This window comes from Triticum dicoccoides, chromosome 4A (assembly GCF_002162155.2).
Source record: "Triticum dicoccoides isolate Atlit2015 ecotype Zavitan chromosome 4A, WEW_v2.0, whole genome shotgun sequence".
NCBI lineage: Eukaryota > Viridiplantae > Streptophyta > Magnoliopsida > Poales > Poaceae > Triticum > Triticum dicoccoides.
Window position 1 is genome coordinate 724,370,523 of NC_041386.1, and position 24,970 is coordinate 724,395,492.

At 46.4% G+C, this 24,970-nt stretch overlaps 1 protein-coding gene across 1 annotated transcript in view; it reads left to right on the forward strand.

Annotated features, from left to right (window-relative positions):
* The first annotated feature begins 7,810 nt into the window (after positions 1–7,810).
* Positions 7,811–24,970, forward strand: part of LOC119284270 — a 59,785-nt gene continuing 42,625 nt past the window's right edge. The window contains exons 1-2 of the mRNA XM_037563465.1: positions 7,811–7,844; positions 7,954–8,309. Coding sequence (XP_037419362.1) covers positions 7,811–7,844; positions 7,954–8,309 — 390 coding nt within the window. The remainder of the gene's footprint in view (positions 7,845–7,953; positions 8,310–24,970) is intronic.

Here is a 24,970-nt window from a genome sequence, read left to right on the forward strand (position 1 = left end):
CTCGACCTCGCCGCCCCTAGCTACCTCTCCGTCGCCCCCCACCCCCTGCCACTAGTTAGTACTAGATTTAGTAGTTGTAGATGTTAATTTAGGGTTCATAGCTAGTACTAGATGTTGCTTAGTTAGTACTAGATTTTTAGTAGTAGTAGATGTTAATTACTAGTAGTGATGGTACTAGTTAACTAGATGTTGCTTAGTTAGTACTAGATTTTTAGTTGTAGTTGAACTAGTTTACTAAGTAAATTAATAAACTAGTTGAACTAGTTGAATTAATAGAACTAATGTATTTTTAGTAAGATAATTAATATAACTAGTTGAACTACTTTATTTTTAGAAAGAACTAGTTTTTTTCTATTTATAGTAATTTTATATTTAGTAAGAACTAGTTGAATTAATAAAACTAGTTGAACATGTCATATTTGTTGTTATTTTTTAGTTTAAGCAATTATTTGGGATGTATTATTTATAACTTATATGGTTTCTTAGGTGACCACGATCGTCCCCGTCACCGACCCCCTCCGACATCCCCGCCGTCGTCCCCGTCACCGACCCCCTCCGACATCCCTGCCGTCGTCCCAGTCACCGACCCCCTCCGACATCGAGGTGAGACCAGCCAAATATCCTTGTATATCTTGTGTTGTTGCTCAAATAGGATATGTGGTTACCCAAGTGGCCGTTCATGTTCAGTTTACATCTCCGAGTGGCCTATGTTTTGCTGGAGTGTTGATTAATTTCCGTTCGGGCAAATTTCAGGCGCTCGATATGTCCTTTTTTAGCAAAGGTCATGCCGGATTTTTTCGTGAATTCTGGCATGACTTCTGCTAGAATATGTACAAGTTTAATATTTGAATTATGAACGTAGGAAATGTCGTACTCGGACGATGACAGTCTCCTGGGGGAGTGTAGCTGGTGCCACGACGATCGACGTATGTGCGACAGGTTCGTTCAGCTGGACAAAGATCGGCGCTTCAGCATTAAGCTCGAGGAGACCTTCGATTGTGAAACGGTACGCAACAACGACAAGTGTTTTTTTCGTAATTAAGCATGACTTCAACTATTTCAATGTCTAATTTTCATATTTTACAATTCGACTAGCTTATCCCATGCCATGCAAGACGCTATGTCTTGGAGAGGATGGGTTTTGAAGACCATGAAAACTTCGAAACAAAGAAAATACACCTAAGGACCCATCATGATATGGATTTTGAAGTAAATCTGTGCAATGCTCAGAGCGTAACCCATTTTGGTTGCCAAAATTGGGAAGCACTTTGCAAAATGTATGATTTTTATGAGGGTATGATTGTCACCATGGATCTTGGTGATCCTGACATCGACCAAGACAATACGGACGTTTGGGTCCTTGTTGATACGCTTCCGATTGTACCGCTATGTGAGTTTCTCAAACATAGTTATTAACTAATTTATATTGTTTATTTCAAAATAGTTGATAGCTTATTTCCATTGACAGCTTATTTTGATTCTTCAAAGACTGTGCGGAAGATGGTAGATAAAACCCACTACACCGATGGCACCGAATTAACGTATAAGGAGAAAAATCATCTGATCGCATTTTGTACTCTTCTTGAGAATTACAATAACTATTATCGAACTCCTCCAAATTATGGTGAATACGTGCCACTAGTGCATGTGTTGAACCACGGTAACTTCTCTGGAGATACCCTGGTAAGATTTTTTACTATTACAACATCCGTGCATCTTTTGCATACTTCTAAAACTAGTACATCATTGCTAACTACGAAGTTATTATTATGTTTTTCAACAGAAACTCCCGATGGATTGTGTGCCTCATCTGATGTCTCTGAATGGTCGCCTCTCAGTTCTGAACATAATGCCAGGCAAATCTAGGGAGCTCACCTGTGCATATCGGATTTCTAAAACTGGTGAACACATGATCATCAAAGAATGGAAGAAATGTATGGACATTCGCAAGGAGGTTCTTGGAAGTAACATTCAGCGAAAGGCAAGAATTGTAGACAGGCTAATCTCCATTCTCCATAATGGAGAGTCAGGGGCTATCTTGTTTTTTGCTATTTTACCTTAGAAAATGTAGTAGGTCTTAATCGAATGTAGTAGGTCCTATGAGGTACAATATGTTTATTATGTGGTAATGTGTTAGAGTTGATAATGAGGAGTACTTGTGATTACGACTAGTGACCAATTTGCTATGTGATGTCATTGATGAAAACGATGATCTTGAGGAGGTGTTATATGACAATGATGTATTATGATGATAAGTTGTTAATGATATGATGATGATGATATTATTATATCATTGGGTGAAAGAACCGTGGATTAGTTTCAAGTAGATGGACATCCACTTGAAACTAGTCCACGGTTCTTTCACCCCGTGATGTAATAACTCATTATGATTAAAAACAATCTCTAAATTCCTGTTGTATGAAAACTTGTGTAAAGATGTATGAATACAACATGAAATAAAAAAGAAATAAAATACTAAATAGTAGTAGTAGCGCGGGAAAGGAGAAGCGCTACTACTAATTACCAGTAGCGCGGTCCTGAAGAAGCGCTACTACTAAGTCAATTTAGCAGTAGCATGGATCCAGGCGCGCTATTGCTAAGCATTAGCTGTAGCGCCTTATTAGTAGAGCTCCAGCCCGTGCTACTGATAGGCCTAAAAACCGCGCTGCTGCTAGGCTTTTCCCTAGTAGTGTATAATTCCCTTCAATAAACTATTTTCTTGCTCAAGTGTAACTTGGCTAAGAGAATCATTAGTGGAATCAAGAGAACTACTAGAAGCAACAACATTGGATTTAGCATGATTATTGTCACTACTAGAGGAAGAATCCTTCTTGTTCTTGTTACTAGACTTGACTCGAGGCATGTAAGTAGATAAGAATAAATGCTTGGCAATGTAAGAAGAACTTTTCTTGTGAAGATCATCATTGATTGCCTTCAAGAACTCATGTTGTTGCTCAAGATTGAGCTTTTCAAAGCGTAACTTCTCATGAGTCCTTAAAAGTTCTCGATGATCCCCTAAGATAGTTTCATGAGCTAACTTAAGAGTGTTTAGTTCTTTAGTTAGGAGCTCAATTTTCTCCTTATCGTCGTCATTCGTTTTATCTTGATTAGCATGATTAATTGACGTTTCATCATAGTATTCATCACTAGAGTTGTCAATAAGTAAATCATCATCACCTAGGAAGTCATCTTCATCACTATTGAAATCAACATACTTGGGGTGTGTTACCTTTGGGCCTTTAGCCATGAAGCATCTTCCAAGTCCTTCATTTGGTGAATCAAATATGTCGTGGGAGTTGGTTGACACAACTGCTAGACCGGCAACACCTTCATCTTGAGTATGTTCAGAGTCGGAGTGATAGCTTCTCTCGGAGTGATGTTCAGACTCGGAACCGGATACCCATTCACCAACATGAGCTTGATGTCTTCGTTTTGTGTAGCTCCTTGATGACTTGTCCTTCCTTTCCAAATCCTTGCTTCTCCGGGATGTTCTTCGTTCATAACGATCGTCTCTACTCCTTCTCTCTCTTGGCGGTGATTCTTATCTTCTACTTCTCCTCTTAGGTGATTCTTCTCTTCTTTTGTAGGGAGCCGTACACTCATTGGAATAGTGTCCGGGTCTTCCACAGTTGTAGAAATTTCGCTCTCGACTGGAAGATCTTTTGTCATTGTAGGACCTTAACTTTTAACTTCTTTCCTTGCTTCTACTCTTATCATTGTAGGACCTTGACTTGGGACGGTTCCACTGTAGGATCTTGAAGTATGTCTAGAGGGGGGGTGATTAGACTACTTGACCAAATAAAAACTTAACATTTTCCCAATTTGAGTCTTTGGCGGATTTTAGCAAACTTAGTAAAAGTCAAGCAATCTTAACACAATTCAAGTAAGCATGCAAAGAGTATATGAGCAGCGGAAAGTAAAGCATGCAACTTGCAAGAATGTAAAGGGAAGGGTTTGGAGAATTCAGACGCAATTTGGAGACACGGTGATTTTTGAGCCGTGGTTCCGATAGGTGGTGCTATCATACATCCACGTTGATGGAGACTTCAACCCACGAAGGGTAATGGTTGCGCGAGTCCACGGAGGGCTCCACCCAAGAAGGGTCCACGAAGAAGCAACCTTGTCTACCCCACCATGGCCGTCGCCCACGAAAGACTTGCCTCACTAGCGGTAGATCTTCACGAAGTAGGCGATCTCCTTGCCCTTAGAAACTCCTTGGTTCAACTCCACAATCTTGTCGGAGGCTCCCAAGTGAAACCTAGCCAATCTAGGAGAAACCACTCTCCAAGAAGTAACAAATGGTGTGTTGATGATGAACTCCTTGCTCTTGTGCTTCAAGTGATAGTCTCCCCAACACTCAGCTCTCTCTCACAGGATTTGGATTTGGTGGAAAGAAGGTTTGAGTGGAAAGCCACTTGGGGAAGGCTAGAGATCAAGATTCATATGGTAGGAATGGAATATCTTGGTCTCAACACATGAGTAGGTGGTTCTCTCTCGGAAATCGTAAGTTGGAAGTGTAGCACTAGTAGAGAAAGGGCCTTTAGTCCCAGTTCTTAAGGGCCTTTAGTCCCTGTTCTGGAACCGGGTCTAAAGGGTCGTTACTAAAGCCTCCCCCTTTAGTCCCGGTTCTTACATGAACCGGGACTAAAGGCCGTCCACGTGGCCGCTGCCTGGAGGTCCACCTTTAGTCCCGGTCCCAACCGGTACTAACGGAAATTTCATGATTTTATTTTTTTGAAATTTTTTCTTGATTTTCAAATTTCTGAATTATTTTAACCTCTAATCTCTAATCACCCCTCATTGCTACTCAATTTAACCTCTAATCTCTAATCACCCCTCATCGCTGCTCAATTTAACCTCTAGTCTCTAATCACCTCTCATCATTCCAAATCATCTAACTTCCCGGACGGTCACCCATCCTCTCACTACTCCAGCCTAAGCACGCTTAACTTCCGGGTTCTATTCTCCCTCGTTTCCAAGTCTGCACTTGTTGTTTTCCTGACAATAGTAAGATGTCAATCCTATTAATCCTCAGGAATTTAGCTTGAGCATGAAGTCACGCATTTCACTGTTTGAGTCTATTGTTCTAAAAAACAATAATTATTTAGTAACACTAATATTTCTTGAATAAATAGTTTGACCACAGTTTGACCACAGTTTGACCACAGCTTGACGATAGTTTGACCAGATTTGACCAAACTTCAAAAAAATTGAAATAATTATTTAGTAACACTAATATTTATTGAATAAGTAGTTTGACCATAGTTTGGCCATAATTTGACCATAGTTTGACCACAGTTTGACCAGATTTGACCAAAATTCAAAAAAACTGAAATAATTATTTAGTAACACTAATATTTATTGAATAATCATTTAGCGACACTAATACTTCTTGAATAAGTAGTTTGACCATAGTTTGACCAGATTTAACAAAAAATAATAAAATAAAATTTGAGCATAACTTTTTTCCTTTTCGTTCTGAACATTTTGATATATTATACGTTTTTTTCTGACATAGTATGCAAATGTTATAGCCGTTTTACATTTTCCCTACACTTTTTGCAAAACATGTCCAAATTTAAGTTTTTAAATTTTCCTAACTAGTAGATGTAGTAACATGACTACATCTCGAAGGATTTTAATTTTTGAAGTTTTTATCATTTTCTTTTGCTTTTTACAAAACTGAAAAGGCGATCCACTGGTAGGGAGGGGGTAGAGTTTTGGAAATGGGACCTTTAGTACTGGTTCGTGCCATGAACCGGTACTAATGCCTCAAACCCCATTAGTACCGGTTGGTGGCTCGAACCGGTACTAAAGGTCTAACCTTTAGTACCGGTTGGTGCCACGAACCGATACTAATGGGCATCGCACCCTTTAGTCCCAGTTCGTGGCACCAACCAGGACTAAAGGTCCCATTTGAACCGGGACTAATGCCTGTACGGTGACCTAGCCCCTGGAACCGGGACTAATGCTCACATTAGTCCCGGTTCGTAACGCAACCGGGACTATTGCTCCGAACCGACTATCAAGAAAGCCATGTTTTCTACTATTGTAGGTTTGTTCTGATGACTCTCCACGAATGAAGAGGAGGTGGAGGGGTATATATAGCCTCCACACAAAATCTAACTGTTACACACAATTTACCAATCTCGGTGGGACCGAATTGAGAAACTCGGTCTGACCGATTCAGTAAACCTAGTGGTCGTTAGGGTTTTCGGTGGAACCGCCATGCAACTCGGTAGGACCGATATGGTTAGGGTTAGGGCATAACGTAATCTCGCTGAGATCGATTACACAAACTCAGTGGGACCGATTTTGGTAATAAGCTAACCAGAGAGTTGGTTAGGTAAACTCGGTGGACCGGTTCGCTCATTTCGGTGGGACCGAAATGTTACGAAAGGGAAACAGAGAGTTTACATTGCAATCTCGGTGGGACCGAAACTTTATGAAGGGAAACAGAGAGATTACAATCCCATCTTGGTGAGACCGAGATCCCTATCGGTAAGACCGATTTGCCTAGGGTTTGTGGCAGTGGCTATGCCATCTGAACTCGGTGGCGCCGGATAGAAAGAATTGGTGGGGCCGAGTTGGACTTTAGGTTTAGGTCATATGTGGATGTGAGAAAGCAGTTGAGGGTTTTGGAGCATATCTCTAAGCACTATGAAGCAAGAACCTCATTAAGAAACACCTCATCCCTCCTTGATAGTATTGGCTTTTCCTATAGACTCAATGTGATCTTTGATCACTAAAATAAAAATGTAGAGTCTTGAAGCTTGAAGCTTGAGCCAATCCTTTTATCCTAAGCATTTTGAGGGATCCGCTTTTCTCATCCATGCCATGCCATTCATTGAGCTTTCCTGAAATATTTATCTTGGAATAGTATTAGCTCAATGAGCTATATGTTGTTAGGAATTACCAAAACCACCTAGGGATAGTTGCACTTTCATTCACCATCCTCGGTGCCTATGACTTCTCTGAGATTTGTGTCTCTCGAGCCTGCCTCTGCACCTCCGAGACTTTGGAGTGAGCGGGTGGAGTCTGTCGAGGTTTTTGAGCACACGTTACCTGCTTTGGATTTTGAGGATGCTGTGAGTCCCCTCCTTGGGGCTTCGCCGATCTTGGTCTGGGTAGAGGAGGAGGAGGCTCCTTCCCATGTTGTTGATTCTCCTCAGATCGAGGGTCCGGCGATGGAGGTCTTTCCCTCGGGAGGGGGTCCGGGGCTGGTGGTCTCGGTTCCCTCTTCTTCTGTCGCGATGACGGAGCTGCAGGTGGTGGTTCCAATTTATGAAGGGGGATCGGGGCAGGTGCCTCGGCGCCCTCTTCTCCTATCGCGGTGGACGAGGACTCGGTGATGGAGGCATTATCTTCGGGAGGGTGTACGGGGCAGGTGGCCTCGGCACCCTCTTCCCCTCTCACGAGGCCGGAGCTGCAGGCGGCAGTTCCTCATTTTGGAGTGGGCTCGGGGCAGGTGGCCTCGAGGCCCTCTTCTCCTGCAGTGCCTAGGGTGACTGGCCCTCTGGTGGCGCCGGTGAGTCCTTCTTCTCGGCGGGCCGGGGTGGGTGGGGAGCTCGGGCAGGTGGCCCATGCTCCACCCCTCCACTGGCTTGGAGCCGTCTCTCTGCCGTGGGGTGCCACCGACGTCGGCAGTGTCGTTGAGCGCCCCACCGTTTTCCGGTGGTCCAGTTGGATTGTCATTGGAGGCTGATCGTCTGCGTGTTCGGGGTGAGGCAGGAGACTTCACCCCGGGCAGGATCACTCGGGAGGAGGCGATTGCGTTCGGCGGCATTCCAGACCCGGTTTCTGAGGGGCGATGGTTGAGCTGCCGTCTCCAGGACCATCCGGAGGTTAACTACATACAGCAGCGGTGCGCCATGAGGGCGGCCAAACTTCGTGACGTTGAGGTCACTACTGGTATGTTGGTCAATACCTCTAATTCCATCTTGCATTTTACAGATGATGAGATTGTTAATAATGCAAACCAATTAGGAATTTCACTCGGTAGTAATGATAGTGAAATTTCAAATTCCATTAATGATATCCTGGATTTAGAGGCAGAGCGGGCTTTAGAGATGATTCGTAACTTAGCAGCGGTTAAACCCATGAGTGATTCCGATATTGATGCTTTAGGGGTCAGAGTGCTTGATAGTTTTTGTGCGGATCTTGCTACTGCCCTCCCTGAGCCTGAGGAGGAGGATGAGAGTTTTGAGAATGTTGTAGTAAGACCTCCTGAGCCTGGTTGTGAGGACCGGTTGGAGAGTGAGGCCATTCCTAAATGCAAATGGAAGCGAAAGATCTACCCAACGTCCACAGTACGTAGCAGTGCTAGGATCCGCACGGCTGAAAAATTCCATGACGAGATATGAAAGGAATCTTTTGGAATAGCAGAGGTCTCAAAGACTTGGCTAAAAGGAGGTTTCTTGCAGAGGGGTCTATCGAGCATAGGTTGGACTTTATCGTACTGTCGGAAACTGGTAGAGATAATTTTTCGCCACAATTTCTCAATACTTTATCGGGTGGTATTGATTTCGACTGGCATTGTATGCCACCGCGAGGAAGATCAGGTGGGATCTTACTCGGAGTTAGATGCGATTCACTCGAAGTCCGAAGTGTGGTCATGGGAGATTTTCCTGTTAAGTTTAGGTTGTGGTCGAAGGCTGATGGGTTTAATTGGGCTCTGGTGGCGGTATATAGTGCCGCACAACACAAACTCAAACCTGATTTCTTGGCCAATCTAGTTAGGATTTGCGGCTCTGAGTAGCTTCCAATCCTGGTGGGGGTGATTTTAACATCATTAGAAGGCGTGATGAGAAGAATAATGATAACTTTGACGGCAGATGGTCGTTCATGTTTAACACTATCATTGAAAGCTTGGATCTGAGAGAGATAGAGCTTTCGTGAAAAAAGTTCACCTGGGCTAACGCGATGCCAAACCCAACGTTTGAAAAGTTAGATCATGTACCGGCTAGTGTCGAATGGGAACTGAAATTTCCCTTTGTAACAGTTCAGGCCCTTTCTCGTGGTATTTCTGACCACACGCCTTTATTTCTTGACTTTGGTGAGGCCACCCACCTGGGAAACAAAAATTTATTTTCGTTCGAGCTCGCTTGGTTTGAAAGAGAAGGCTTCTTTGATCTCATAGCCAGAGATTGGGCTAAGGATGTAGGAGGTAGGACTGCGCTTGAGCGTTGGCACAATAAGATTAGGCACCTGAGAAGTTCCCTACGTGGGTGGGCTAAGCATCTTAGCGGGAATTATAAGGTCGAAAAGGAACAGCTCCTTACCCATATTCTGTCCCTAGATGTAAAAGCACAAACCACGGTTTTGCCAGCCTCAGAGCTTCATGCCAAGATTGACATAGAGATGAGGCTGAAAGAGCTTCTTCATGAAGAAGAATTAATGTGGGAACTATGGGCCAAGGTCCAAAGAGTAGTCCAGGGGGACGCGAACACTCAATTCTTCCACATGATAGCCAATGGCAAACACAGGAAGAAGAGGTTCTTTCAGCTTGAACAAGATGAAGGAACGATTCTTGGTCAGGAGAACCTAAAATGATATATTACTGAGTATTACAAGCAGTTGTTTGGGCCTCCAGAGGATAACTGTGTGTCTCTGGATGAGTCTAGGATTGAGGATGTGCCTCAACTTACTGTTGTTGAGAATGATATTTTAGCTCCTCCTTTTTCTGAGAAACAAGTGTTTGAGGCCATACTACAGATGAAAAATAATAAGGCTCCCGGGCCGGATGTATTCCCGGCTGAGTTTTATAAGAAGTGCTCGCATATTATTAAAGGGGATATGTTGCCGTTGTTCCATGATTTATTCTTTGGACAGCTTCAGCGTTTTCAACTGAATTTTGGAACGATAACCCTGCTTCCTAAGAAAACAGAGGTTGTGAGAATCGAGCAATTCAGGCCCATCTGTCCTCTTAATGTTAGTTTCAAAAAATTTACCAAGGTCGGGACGCTTAGGCTCACACAGATTGCGCATGCTGTGGTGTAGCCTACTGAAACTACTTTCATGTCGGACAGGAACATCCTCGAAGGGGTTGTGGTCCTTCCACTAGTAGATAAAGGGCCTATTGTCCCAGTTCATAAGGGCCATTTCTCCCGGTTGTTGAACCGGGACTAAAGTGTCGTTACTAATTCCCTACACCTTTATTCCCGGTTCTTAGACAAACCGGGACAGATGGGCCTCCACATGGCCGGTGCGGTGAGCCAGGCAGGAGGCCCTTTGGTCCCGGTTGGTGGCACCAACTGGGACCAATAGGCATCCACGCGTCAGCATTTCAGGGGCTAGGGTTTTTGTTTTTTTAGGGGGGGGGGGGTTAGGGGGTTTTGGGGGGTTAATTTAGGTGTTTCATATATTGTGTTAGCTAGCTAATTAATAGAGAGAAGTGTCCTCTCTTATCTCTATGCTTGGTCGACGCTACGCACTATACGTGTAGAGAGGACTAGACACGCTAGCTAGTAAGCAAATGAAGGAAGCAGAAGATTGTCATGAACATATGCATACAGAGAGAAGTGATATCGACCACCTCTCCTTCTCTGAGAGATTGGTCGAACAACAAGTTCTTGTATATCTATCCGACGCTACTGGCTACAGATATACAATATAACTATCTCTTACAATATAATCTCCTAATTAAAAACAAACTTATCAGGGTCCACATGGTATTCTCTGTCTTTAGCAATCACGTGGTCAAGAAAGAAGGCCACCAATTCCTCTTGAATTCCTCGCATACGATCTGGTGGTAGGAGTTCATCCCGCATCCGAAATATCTAATTTGAAGAAGGGGGTCAATACATATATATGAATAAATGAAACTGAACACAAATGATGGTAATAAAATAAAATTGTGAATGTTATTATTTACGCACTTCATATTGTTTGTCAGAGCAGCCCCGCTCACAGGTCGTGTGGCGGATGGACTCGCAAATGTAGTATCCACAGTAATCATTCCCTTGTTCCTTCCACAACCACTTTACAAGAAATAGAGGTCAATCAAACTGATAATTAGCAAGCATGCTAAATGGTATTGATGAAACTAGCGCTTGAATCACTAGGAGATGTGTGGAACATGCTACTATAGTACTTACTTTGGGTGTCTAAATTGCAGCTTCTTCCGCAGTCCCGGAGTTTTTGAGGTGAATTTTTTCCAAACCCTGCCAGACAAAGAAAACAATTACTTGATATCAGGAAATGAACAAAGTTGCCGATATGGTGCGATAATGATCGTTTTAACTTACTTCTCTAGAATTTCAGTCATGTCCGCATACTCCTTGGGATCTTTTCGTCTCGAGTCTAAGACGGTTACTAGTCCCTGCTCAAGCTTAATCTCTACGAGAATATAGTGGAAGCTGCGCACGCATGCATAACTCATCAATTACATTACTATAACCTCAGCTAATAAGGGAAACCGAATATGCACAAGACAGTAACCCTCACTGGAATTCGTAAGGGAAGAGTATTATAGCTTTGTTTTGATTTATTACAAACGATTGTAGCAACTTGGCCTCGCTATCTTTGGCCTGAAATTCAACCATATATGCATCTATGAGATTTGTGTTAATGAACCCAATATCACCGATTTGTCTTTTCTTCAATTCGGCGATCTTCAATCTGCATAATATTGTGAGAATAATTAAAAATACATGCAATGAAAGAGTTGACCTATATATAGAGACTTAATGACAGAAGTAGTACTACTTACAGGCAGTTTCAAGTGATCATTAATTTATCGAGGGCCTTTAGATTGAAAAACGTGAAGAACTCCTCAAATGGAACATTCAACAGTTCAATTCCAACGAGGTCATGCTCCTCTCTAACTCTCAGCGTCAAAATATTCCTCTCCTCGGACTCTCTGCAGGTTTTCATGTACCAATCATGGAATCTTCGCATCATAGTTGTTAGAGATCTTTCATCTTTGACGAGAGGCTTCCCATACACGTATTTTTGTTCGTCCACCTCCAAGAAAACATAATGTACATCATCGGGCAGGTAATCTTCAAGATTGTTATAACCTGGCACCATGCCGCCCGGATCATTAGCGACGATATCGCTAGACACCTGGAGCGGGGCGAACGATTGGTTCCCTTGTTCGCCAAGCTGGGCAACTTTGTTCTCAGCTCGTCATTCTGCTAACCTTTGACCATTGACAGTACTTCTGGACCGCTCCGCTTCGATAAATGACTTTGTAATAATGCGCTCATAGTTGCCTTTCGCCGGAGACTTTGGTGGTTTCTTCAGGGCAGCCAGAGTACGCTTCACTTTTACCGGATCTATCTTCCCCTCTGGAGGTGGATGTTTCTTTGCTTTCACCCCTTCAAAGAAGTTCTTCACTTCGGCTTGCACGATCTTCGTGTTTTCCTCCAGGCTCCTCTCATATGGTAACTTCTCTGGAGTCTTCAGAGAAGTACCGAATATGTATTTCCTCCCGGCTCTAGCTGTACTGCTAGACACCGGAGCAGACGGAGCGGTTGCAGCTATCTTTCCTTTCTTACAAGGCGGAGGAGAAGGACTACGACGCGCCGGAGTAGCCGGAGTGGCGGAGGGTCTCTTGATCCGCCCTAGTTGACGAGGCACAGAAGCAGGAGGCTGGCTGCTCGGGCGCGCAGGCGCAGGCGGAGAAGGAGGCGGAGTGCCGCCACGTGCCGGAGATGGAGGCTGAGTGCCCTGATCACTCACCGGAGGAGGAGGCAGAGGAGGAGGCGGAGTGCCCTAACTTGCCGGAGGAGGAGTAGGAGGCGGAGGCATCCAGTTTAGAAGGTTGATGAACTCCTTCCGCCATAGGCATGCAGTCTTCAGAGAAGAACCTAGCCGAATCTCCCCTTCACCCGTAGGGTAGTCAAGGTCGAGGTCCTCAAATCTGTCCATTATTTGATCCACCATCACCCTAGCATATCCTTCTGGAATCGACCGGCCGTGGGAGGTTGCACCAGGTTCAGTAGGTAAAACAGAGCCAACAGTCGCCTTGACTTTCAATTTCATCCATTGCATCATAAGGTGGCAATGTTGAGACTTCGTGATAGCATCCAAGGGGTAGCTAGCAGGAGCCATGAAGACAGGCTCCAGCTGCTGAGTCTGCTTGGTGGAAGCCATGCTGCTTCTCTGCTGAGATGGTGAGGTAGCTTCAAGGGAAGTGTCGGTGTCAAAACCGGCGGATCTCGGGTAGGGGGTCCCGAACTGTGCGTCTAGGCGGATGGTAACAGGAGACAAGGGACACAATGTTTTACCCAGGTTCGGGCCCTCTTGATGGAGGTAAAACCCTACGTCCTGCTTGATTGATATTGATATTGTGGATGTTTACAAGAGTGGATCTACCACGAGATCAAGGAGGCTAAACCCTAGAAGCTAGCCTATGGTATGATTGTAATGGTTGTTGTCGTTGTTTCCTACGGACTAGAGCCATCCGGTTTATATAGTAGGAGATCTACGTATCCGTATTGCCAAGCTTGCCTTCCACGCCAAGGAAAGCCCCATCCGGACACGGGACGAAGTCTTCAATCTTGTATCTTCATAGTCTTGGAGTCCGGTCGATGATGATGATAGTCCGGCCGATGATAGTTCGGCCGATGATGGTAGTCCGGCTATCCGGACACCCCCTAATCCGGGACTCCCTCAGTAGCCCCCTGAACCGGTCTTCAAGTTAGCGACGCTCCTCGATTCTTCCAAACTGTTCTTCATCTTCAGTTGCCGGTCTTGAAAACTGGTTCAACAAATCTTCTCATCTTCTATCTTGAGGATCGCCGAAATGCATTCGACGGGTTTACGCGTTGGGTATCCGAGGAGCCCCTTTAAGTTTATGGCCTTTATCAATGCCTTATTTTTATGCCACACCTCGGGTTTAAAGTTATTCCCGGGAGGCAGTGTCCTCTTGCGTCCGAGCTCTAACGCCGGACTGCATTCGAGGTATCTTTTGCAGTCGAGCACCAATGTCGGACTGCTTCCCAGCTCTAACGCCGGACTATGTATCCAAGCTCCAACGCCGGACTGTATCCGAGCTCCAACACCGGACTATGTATCCGAGCTCCAACGCCGGCCTATATCCGAGCTCCAACGCCGGACTATATCCGAGGTGTCGTAAATCACCTTGGTCCAAAGAAGTTTGAAGGAGTTTAGCCGAGCTTAATGCCGGGAATGCCCTCTAGGGAGCCAGCCACTTGCATCCGAGCTATATGCAGAACTGCTTCTGAGGTGGTTAAGCACCTCGGTCATGGGTTGATTCTTGGTTAATGTTTTTTATTGATGTAATTTATTCTCTGATGAGATATATAGCCAGTAGCCCTCAAGGTATGTATCGGTCTAAAACCCGAGATGCACCTGAAGGATGACATAAGACCGCTGATCCTCGTAGCCGCTGAGACTCAGGTTGGTTTGTAAAATCGGTCTGAGGATCAAGTCCTAGCTCGGCAGAATACTTCGGGACACAAAAAGCGGCATGCTCAGTCCTCGAGACTCAGGTTGGGTGTGGCCGACCAACCTGAGGATCAAAATCTCCTTAGAAACTGTATTGCACTTTAGATTTTCTGCATAGAACAAGCAATGCAGTAGCCCCCGAGACACGGGTCGGGTGGCAACACCAGATCAGGGGATCAATGTGCCCCTTTAATATTTGTAAATAATAAGCCCGAAGCCCAGTAGTCCCCGAGCCTTAATGCGGGCACGGGAGGCCGAATTAAGGATCGATATCCATAGTAAAATCACAAATTATGTGTAATGACTCTATGTATCCAAGTTCTTTACGTCATTAATGCTCGGATCCGCATTGTACAAAACTTTGTTGACCGACCATCGGCTTCCACCTCCTCGGCCAATAGCCGAGGAGTGTTTGTCCTACTTTATAAAGCCTTTATGAGGGCAAAGATTTACAACAAACAAGGCAATCTGGCCATACTGTTTTATAAACAAAGGTACACGGAGAGATATGTTATATTACTGTTTAAGAAATGTCTTACAAAGAAAATAGTCCCGCTATCGGCTCCTTTCTTTGAGTTGTCATGCTAAACATGATCATGAAACCTCAGCTCCAATGTAAGAGCAAAATATTGAGGATTTAGTTTGGGAGGCCAGTTACTAGCCCCCGGTAGTGTTCGGCAACAGTCGAGGTCAAGCCGGAAACACTTCGGCAAATGTTATGAATGGCCCATCATTTAATATAGTCATCGGATCGCTGACCAATTTACACCTATTGTGACAGTCAGTTTTCGGCTTTCTCCACTGAGGTGCTTGACAATGCGAGTTGGAAGCACAGTCGCAGTGGTTCTCCCTTTGCACACCTAGCCGAACAAAGCGGAACATAGGAGGCAAGCGCAGGAGCCGGGCAACCCAACTATTGACCGAAGACACAATTCGAAACCGATGCATATATAGCAATATCCGAGAATGTTTTTGTCGAATCTCTAAAGGTGTCCGGCGTTGCACTTGCGAGACTTGTGCTGAAAACACACAAATAGTTTAAAAGTGCCATGGGCTCGAAAAGCCAAAAAACGTCAGTAAAAACATGACGTCCGAACAAGATCAAGTGCCAATCCGAAAATTGGACTTTAGAAAAAAAAAGTGCTTCTGCCGTGCTTTAACTTTGCAACGACTAAGAAGAAGAGCACTTAGATGAAACGGCTCAAATAAACATAAGAGCCCCCAAGCGACTTGGGTAAAAGTTGACTATAAAATGTAAGGTGACATGTAGAATGCCTTCTAGCCAGATTGTAGATCGTTTGTCGTAGCGGACCTTTTCGCTTCAACCTCTGGACCCAATAGTCCGGAGTGTGTCTGAATACCCTCGCGGTTATAAAAACTGGGGCATGCGTGGAGACCAAGCGTAGGGGTCATAAGTGCTTTATCAGACAAGTGCCCAACTAGTTATGTTATATTACATGGTTAGTAAGAAACATCTTCCAGGGATAATAGTTCCGTTAGGGGTTCCTTTCCCTGGGAGGCATGCCCTAAAGTGCATGTCCGGACTGCGAAAAGAGCAGAAAAACATCTGGGGGCAGGTAAATGAATAGGTAAGAAATCATCTTTTAGTTCACCGACCGAGTATTCCCTTAAGAACGCTAGCTTTCGGCTTCACCCAGTCTGAGGTACACATCCAGCTGACCCGGCAGTAACAATCGCAGAGGTGCTCCCTTTACCACCTATCCGAACAATCGGGAACGTAGGGGTAAGCACAGGAGCCAGGCAACCCAGCTTGGCCAAAACTTAAGTCATATCGATGCATATAATGGTGAATAAAAGGTACATGCGGAAGTGTGACACATGTGTTGGGCATAAAGCCCGAATTAATAAGCTTCTGTTAAAGAAGCCCCCAGGTATAATGAGCGCGGGTAGCGCGTCAAGTATGTGCAAACAAAGTTTGGACAAGGGAAATTTTTACAAGCAAGTTTTTTTCCAAAAAAGTATAATGCTTGGTCGAACCGAACACAAGTTAGAAATTTAAAACTTTGAGCATGAAGGCAACTTAGCTGGTTAATGTGTTCGGTATTGACGACGCGGTCCGAGCTTGATGCGGGACAAGTTTCCATCCCCCAAGCCGGTCCCGAGGTGGCGGAGCAAAGAGCTCGGCACTCCGAAGTGGTGACATAGCACGGCCAATGCAGGACGGCAGAGTGATGCCGAAGTCCCTGGCATGGGGTAATGAAGTGCTGACGAAGCCCCCCGTCCAGCCGAGGTGACGTCAAAGGATATAGTCCGGCTGGATCATTTTCCTGTGCACAAAAAATAGTGCAAACCAGAGATAATAATAAAAAAATCGTTGCATAATAAATAATTTATGCAAAGTGAGTAATAAAAGAAATATGGCCTGGCACCGAAATCAATGTCGATGCAGGTCGTCGGCGTAATGCAATAAAGGCATGGCAAAGCCTGGATTCACAGGTCGGTCCGAGTTCCGGATGCGGCGTTCGCCGAACTGTGTACGGAAACTGACCGAACCATCATGCGACCGTCGATAATGCGGCCACTATTTGATAGACCTGCGTACATATGCTGGACTAACCAGAGTAATAATTCCTTGGGAAAAATTTAACCCAAACAAGCAAAAAGAAATACTGGGATTAATAGCACCTGGTTTATTTGTTGTAGCAATCCGAAGGAAGGTGATTCCCAAAATTGGGACTCGATCCGCGCACCCGTGCCTGGTCGACTAGTGACACCGAAGTGTCCGGAGTAGGTTGATGAAGAGATGGCGAAGCCCCCGGTCCAGCCGAGATGTCGAAGTAGGTCGGCGTGATGGACACCAGCTTGAAGAAGCAATAGTGCGGCCCTGCCGATGCAGGTCGTGACGTGGTCGATGCCGGCTTGATGAAGCGACCGTGCGGCGATGCCGGTATGCCCGCTCCGTGTAATCCGTAGGGCGGCGATGTTGGTGATGATTTATCCTTCGCGATGCCGGACTATGTTCGGCTGGCCGAGATGATGATCCGAAGAGATTGAGCTCGTCTCGACAAAGCGGCGACGTGTCTAACGTAGGTTGGCCGTCGTGGAGCAATATTGCCGGACTACCAACATGATGTTGAAGATCATGTTCAAAAGATCTTAAAGTTAGTGGGATGTGTTCGGGAACAAAACACAATACCCCATACAAAACTTCCTTTAAAAAGGATGTCCGAAATCTCGTTCATAAAAAAGACGAACTCTGGTCAGATTCGTTTTCTCGCAGAAAACAGATCCAAAAAGTGATGTACTAATCGGAAGTTTCCCGGAGTTTGGACGGTCGGATCGAGCTGAATTTTTGGAAGGTGGTAGATAAGGGAATTCCGCAGCAAATCAACGGTTGGATCCTCCAAAGGACATCCGAGCTAGACGCTGGATACCACGCCCTAAACTCGTCCGGATTCTCGTCCAGATTCAACAGGGCTCCGGTATATCGGAGATCGCCGGAGATTCCTTCATCGGAACTTGACGAAATTTTTGCAGGTTTGTTGTAGACTTAATTCCGCATAATTCCACCGAAGTAATCGTTTAGGGGACACTCGAGGAGGCGGTGGCGGCGGATACAAGTTTGTTGCACCTCTCGTGAGGGCTTGCTTCTGCCTCCTCCTGCGCTGGATCGTGCTGGAGGGGGTTGTCTTCGGCACTTTCTGGGGTGTTATTATCTCCTGTGCCGGAATCTCTATTCTTGCTGTGGCGGAATTTAGAGCGGCGCCGCTGATGTCGGCGCTTGGGCTGTTTCTTTAAGGAATCGGCCTCCGTTGCTTCTTCGCCGTCCCCATCATTTGGGGTGTCCACCATATATATGTCGTATGACGAGGTGGTCTTCCAGTGTCCTGTAGGCACTGGTTCTTGACAGTCTCCGGCATCATCGTCTATACCGTCGATGTCTTCGGAGGCGTAGTCGAGTACGTCGGTTAGATCGTCGACGGTGGCTACGAAGTGGGTGGTGGGTGGGCTCTGAATTTCTTCGTCGTCCGCGTCCCAACCATCTTGGCCGTAGTTCGGCCAGGGCTCTCCTGATAGCGAGAGATGCTTCAGCGAATTTAAGATATCGCCGAAGGGTGAGTGCTGAAAGATGTCCGCAGCGGTGAATTCCATGATCGGCGCAGGAGGTTCGGAGTCCGGCAGAGAGTCCGGCACCTCGGAGTCATGAGCTTTATACGGGACAAGGTAAGTGTTCGGCTACATCGCCATAGAAGTTGCAGCTCCCGAGGCGGTGTCCAGCCATCCGTCCTCAATCTGAGCGATCGGCTCCGGACTATGGGTCGGAGCGGATTCGTGTGCGGCCTCCAAGGTGCTGTCCAGCGGCAGAGTTAGGTCGTGCCCATCGTGACAGCGCGGCACGCTCGGCTGTGGCTCAGATCCATCGAAGATCAAGTCCCCGCGGATATCGGCCGTGAAGTTTAGGCTTCCTTACCTGACCTGACGGCCAGGGGTGTAGCTTTCGTTCTGCTCCAGATGGCCAAGTGAGTTGGCCCGTAGTGCGAAGCCGCCGGATACGAAGATCTGTCCGGGGAGAAAAGTCTCACCCAGGACTGCGTCGTTGTCGATTGAAGAGGCCATCAAGCCTATCGGTGACGACACAGAGGACATCTCAATGAAAGCACCAATGTCGGTGTCAAAACCGGCGGATTTCGGGTAGGGGGTCCCGAACTATGCGTCTAGGCGGATGGTAACAGGAGACAAGGGACACGATGTTTTACCCAGGTTCGGGCCCTCTTGATGGAGGTAAAACCCTGCGTGATGCTTGATTGATATTGATATTGTGGATGTTTACAAGAGTGGATCTACCACGAGATCAAGGAGGCTAAACCCTAGAAGCTAGCCTATGGTATGATTGTAATGGTTGTTGTCGTTGTTTCCTACGGACTAGAGCCATCTGGTTTATATAGACACCGGAGAGGGCTAGGGTTACATAGAGTCGGTTACAATAGTAGGAGATCTACGTATCCGTATCGCCAAGCTTGCCTTCCATACCAAGGAAAGTCCCATCCGGACACGGGACGAAGTCTTCAATCTTGTATCTTCATAGTCTTGGAGTCCGGTCGATGATGATGATAGTCCGGCTGATGATAGTTCGGCCGATGATGGTAGTCCGGCTATCCGGACACCCCCTAATCTGGGACTCCCTCAGGAAGCTTCGGCAGGTCGTTTGCTGCGATCTGCTTCTCGTTCCTCTAGCCCTTGTACCCTTTCGTGCAGCACCTGTAGTTGGCTATGCTCCACTTTCTTCCTCTTCTCCTAGCTTTTGTAACCCCCTGCGTCCAGAAATCCAGCCTTCCACGGAATGGAGCCTGGCGTGCCTCGTGTCTGTTGATACGTCTCCAACGTATCTATAATTTTTTATTGTTCCATGCTATTATATTACCCCTTTTGGATGTTTATGGGCTTTATTTTACACATTTATATCATTTTTGGGACTAACCTACTAACCAGAGGCCCAGCCCGTATTGCTATTTTTTTGCCTATTTTAGTATTTCGAAGAAAAGGAATATCAGACGGAGTCCAAACGGAATGAAACCTTCGGGAGCGTGTTTTTTGGAATGAACGTGATCCAGAGGGCTTGGAGTGCAAGTCAAGAAGCAGCCGAGGCGGTCACGAGATAGGAGGGCACCCCCCCCCTGTAGGGCGTGCCCCTTGTCTCATGGGCCCCTCGGGCGGCCACCGACGTACTTCTTCCTCCTATATATACCTACGTACCCTGAAAACATCCGAGAGGCAGACGAAACACAATTTCCACCACCGTAACCTTCTGTATCCGCGAGATCCCATCTTGGAGCCTTCGCCGGCACTCTGCCAGAGGTGGGATCGACCATGGAGGGCTTCTACATCAACATCCTTGCCCCTCCGATGAGTTGTGATAAGTTTACTACAGACCTTCGGGTCCATAGCTATTAGCTAGATGGCTTATTCTCTCTTTTTGGATCTCAATACAATGTTCTCCCCCTCTCTCATGGAGATATATTTGATGTAAACTATTTTTGCGGTGTGTTTGTCGAGATCCAATGAATTGTGGGTTTATGATCAAGTTTATCTATGAATAATATTTGAATCTTCTCTGAATTCTTTTATGTATGATTGAGTTATCTTTGCAAGTCTCTTCGAATTATCAGTTTGGTTTGGCCTACTAGATTGATCTTTCTTGCCATGGGAGAAGTGCTTAGCTTTGGGTTCAATCTTGCGGTGTCCTTACCCAGTGACAGAAAGGGTTGCAAGACACGTATTGTATTGTTGCCATCGAGGATAACAAGATGGGGTTTATATCATATTGCTTGAGTTTATCCCTCTACATAATGTCATCCTGCTTAATGTGTTACTCTGTTCTTATGAACTTAACACTCTAGATGCAGGCAGGAGTCGGTCGATGTGTGGAGTAATAGTAGTAGATGCAGGCAGGAGTCGGTCTACTTGTTATGGACGTGATGCCTATATACATGATCATGCCTAGATAATCTCATAATTATTCGCTTTTCTATCAATTGCTCGACAGTAATTTGTTCACCCACCGTAATACTTATGCTATCTTGAGAGAAGTCTCTAGTGAAACCTATGGCCCCCGGGTCTATCTCCTATCATATTTGCTTCCAATCTACTTTTATTTTGCATCTTCACTTTTTGCATCTATATTATAAAATACCAAAAATATATTTATCTTATCTTACTATCTTTATTAGATCTCACTTTTGCAAGTGGTCGTGAAGGGATTGACAACCCCTTTATTGCGTTAGTTGCGAGTTCTCAGTTTGTTTGTGTAGGTGCGTGTGACTTTTGAGGAGCCTCCTTGTCGGTGTCAAAACCGGCGGATCTTGGGTAGGGGGTCCCGAACTGTGCATCTAGGCGGATGGTAACAGGAGACAAGGGACACGATGTTTTTACCCAGGTTCGGGCCCTCTCGATGGAGGTAAAACCCTACTCCTGCTTGATTAATATTGATGATATGGGTAGTACAAGAGTTGATCTACCACGAGATCAAGGAGGCTAAACCCTAGAAGCTAGCCTATGGTATGATTGTTGTTCGTCCTACGGGCTAGGGTTACACAGAGTCGGTTACAATGGGAGGAGATCTTCATATCATATCGCCAAGCTTGCCTTCCACGCCAAGGAAAGTCCTATCCGGACACGGGACGAAGTCTTCAATCTTGTATCTTCATAGTCCAGGAGTCCGGCCAAAGGTTATAGTCCGGCCATCCGGACACCCCGTAATCCAGGACTCCCTCAGTAGCCCCTGAACCAGGCTTCAATGACGACGAGTCCAGCGCGCAAATTGTCTTCGGCATTGCAAGGCGGGTTCCTCCTCCGAATACTTCATAGAAGATGTTGAACACAAGGATAGTGTCCGGCTCTGCAAAATAAGTTCCACATACCACCGTAGAGAGAATAATATTTGCACAAATCTAATCTGTTGACGTATTCCGCAGCGTGACATCACGCCACGGCTAAGCCTTTATTCGAATCATTTTACTGTTCCACCTCAGGGCGTTTAGCGAGGCGGTTTCCTTGGCACGTCTTGTCAAAGCAGAGATCGTGTCCCCTTATTCCGGGATTCTCATCAATACGGGCATGGGTAACCCAACCGCGCCATTAACCACGGCGCTTGGGAGATAAGCGAGTTTTATTAGGCTGGTGGGGGCTTGTAGTTTTGGCCGCCCATATAAGGGGATAAGGATCTACCCTTTCCATTTACGCCTTCTTCCTCCTTTGCTTATCCATCCCTGCGCACTCGATCTCCAACGCCCAACTCCGCACTTCCTACCTCAACCTTCTCCAATCATGTCTGGAGCGGGAGGTAGATGGATGGCCTCCTCCGTCACGGAGACAAATCAAAAAGTTGAGGAAGGCCGGATACTTGTCTGGCGACATCGTGCACCAGCTTCCAGATGAGGGGCAACTCATCCCCACCCCTAGTCCCCATGAGAGGGTTGTATTTCTCCCCCAATTCCTCCGCGGACCGGGCTTTCCTCTTCACCCGTTCGTCCGGGGGCTCATGTTTTACTATGGACTGGACTTCCATGATCTAGCCCCAAACTTCATCCTCAACATCTCGGCATTCATCGTCGTGTGCGTGGCCTTCCTCCGCGTCCAGCCTCACTTTGGCCTATGACTGAAGATCTTCAGCGTCAAGCCGAAGGTCGTGGGCGACCGCCAAGCGGAGTGCGGAGGCGCCATGGTGGGCAAGATAGCCAATGTTACATGGCTCGAGGGCGCCTTCGTGGAGACCATCAAAGGGTGGCAATCGGGGTGGTTCTATATCACTGAGCCGCGTGACCCTGAATGGGCAGAGGCCCCCAAATTCCGATCTGGCATCCCCACACAGCTCACATCTTGGAAAGAGACGGGCCTGTTGTGGGGTAATTCGGCAGAAGTGACCAGACTTCAAACCTGCATCAAAGACTTGATCGGCAGGAAGGTTAAACTTGTCACCGTAGTCCAGGTCATGCTCTTCCGCCGGATTCTCCCGTGTCAACGACGGGCTTTCAACTTGTGGGAGTTCGACCTGGCCCAGCACCAGACTCTGTCCCAGCTCTTCGACACAAAGCACGAGGATGCCTGGAAGGTGCTATTCAAGAGCTCTGAGGTTTCCCCTCCCGTCACCGAGGATCGCGGATTCTGCGCCAAGCGCCAAGCCAGCGCGGTGAGCTTAATTTTCCCATTACGGGGTATTTGTTTTCCATAGATTTGATTCTATGCGAGATCTAAACCCCCATCCCTTTAACAGGACTGGCAGAAGAAGGCCGGTCAGATCAACTGTCCGGCTCCTTTGCCCGAAGACCCAGCGGACGCTCGCTTGACGAAGCTGCTGGTTCCGGCACCTCATGTGGTGCCGGAGAAGAAGGCCAAGAAGAAGGCCACGGGGACTCGAAACAGTTCCCGGTGCCTGGTGGTGTCGGATTCATCGCCTGACAACCCCGAAGCACCCTCCGCCTCTGAGGACGAGGAGGAGGAAGAAGAGGGAGCCTCTCCCCCTCCAACGGGGGGAGAAAAGAAAAGGAAGGTCGCCCCAACTGGGGAGGCCAGAGGGTCCAAGAAGGGGAGAGCCCTTCTACCGGACTACGCCTCCGATGCCAAAGACGGCGGGGAGGAATGGCCATCCAGGGTCAAGCCCCTGGCAAAATCGTAAGTGTCCGGATACGAGAATAACTTATGGCATTCCTCTATTGTATGGTACCTTTTGACGCGAATTCAATCATGTAATCCGCCCAAGGCTCAGCTCAGCGATTCGACGAGCGGCTCCCTGGATTCGTCGGACGTGAATAGCGCTTCACTCCCGACGGCCTCCTCCCCTCTCCCTACGGACGACGCCGAGGTGGAGTCCCAAAAGGGAGTAAACCAGGAGGAGGTGGTCCTGGAGGCGCCGCAAGGCGACCTCCCGAATGAAGGAAATATGCCCTAGAGGCAATAATAAAGTTATTATTTATTTCCTCATATCATGATAAATGTTTATTATTCATGCTAGAATTGTATTAACCGGAAACATGATACATGTGTGAATACATAGACAAACATATAGTCACTAGTATGCCTCTACTTGACTAGCTCATTAATCAAAGATGGTTATGTTTCCTAACCATAGACATGTGTTGTCATTTGATTAACGGGATCACATCATGAGGAGAATGATGTGATTGATATGACCCATTCCGTTAGCCTAGCACTTGATCGTTTAGTATATTGCTATTGCTTTCTTCATGACTTATACATGTTCCTGTAACTATGAGATTATGCAACTCCCGTTTACCGGAAGAACACTTTGGGTACTACCAAACGTCACAACGTAACCGGGTGATTATAAAGGAGTACTACGGGTGTCTCCGAAGGTACATGTTGAGTTGGCATATTTCGAGATTAGGTTTTGTCACTCCGATTGTCGGAGAGGTATCTCTGGGCCCTCTCGGTAATGCACATCACTATAAGCCTTGCAAGCAATGTGACCAATGAGTTGGTTACGGGATGATGCATTACGTAACGAGTAAAGAGACTTGCCGGTAACGAGATTGAACTAGGTATTGGATACAGACGATCAAATCTCGGGCAAGTAACATACCGATGACAAAGGGAACAACGTATGTTGTTATGCGGTTTGACCGATAAAGATCTTCATAGAATATGTAGGAGCCAATATGGGCATCCAGGTCCCGCTATTGGTTATCGACTGAGAATAGTTCTAGGTCATGTCTACATAGTTCTCGAACCCGTAGGGTCCGCACGCTTAACGTTACGATGACAGTTTTATTATGAGTTTATAAGTTTTGATGTACCGAAGTTTGTTAGGAGTCCCGGATGTGATCACGGACATGACGAGGAGTCTCGAAATGGTTGAGACATAAAGATTGATATATTGGAAGCCTATGTTTGGACATCAGAAGTGTTCCGGGTGAAATCGGCATTTTACCAGAGTACCGGGGGGTTACCGGAACCCTCCCGGGGGTTATTGGGCCTTCATGGGCCCTAAGGGAGAAGAGGAGAGGAGGCAAGAGGTGGGCTGCGCCCCCTCCCCTCCCTAGTCTGAATAGGACAAGGAGAGGGGGGCGGCGCCCCCCCC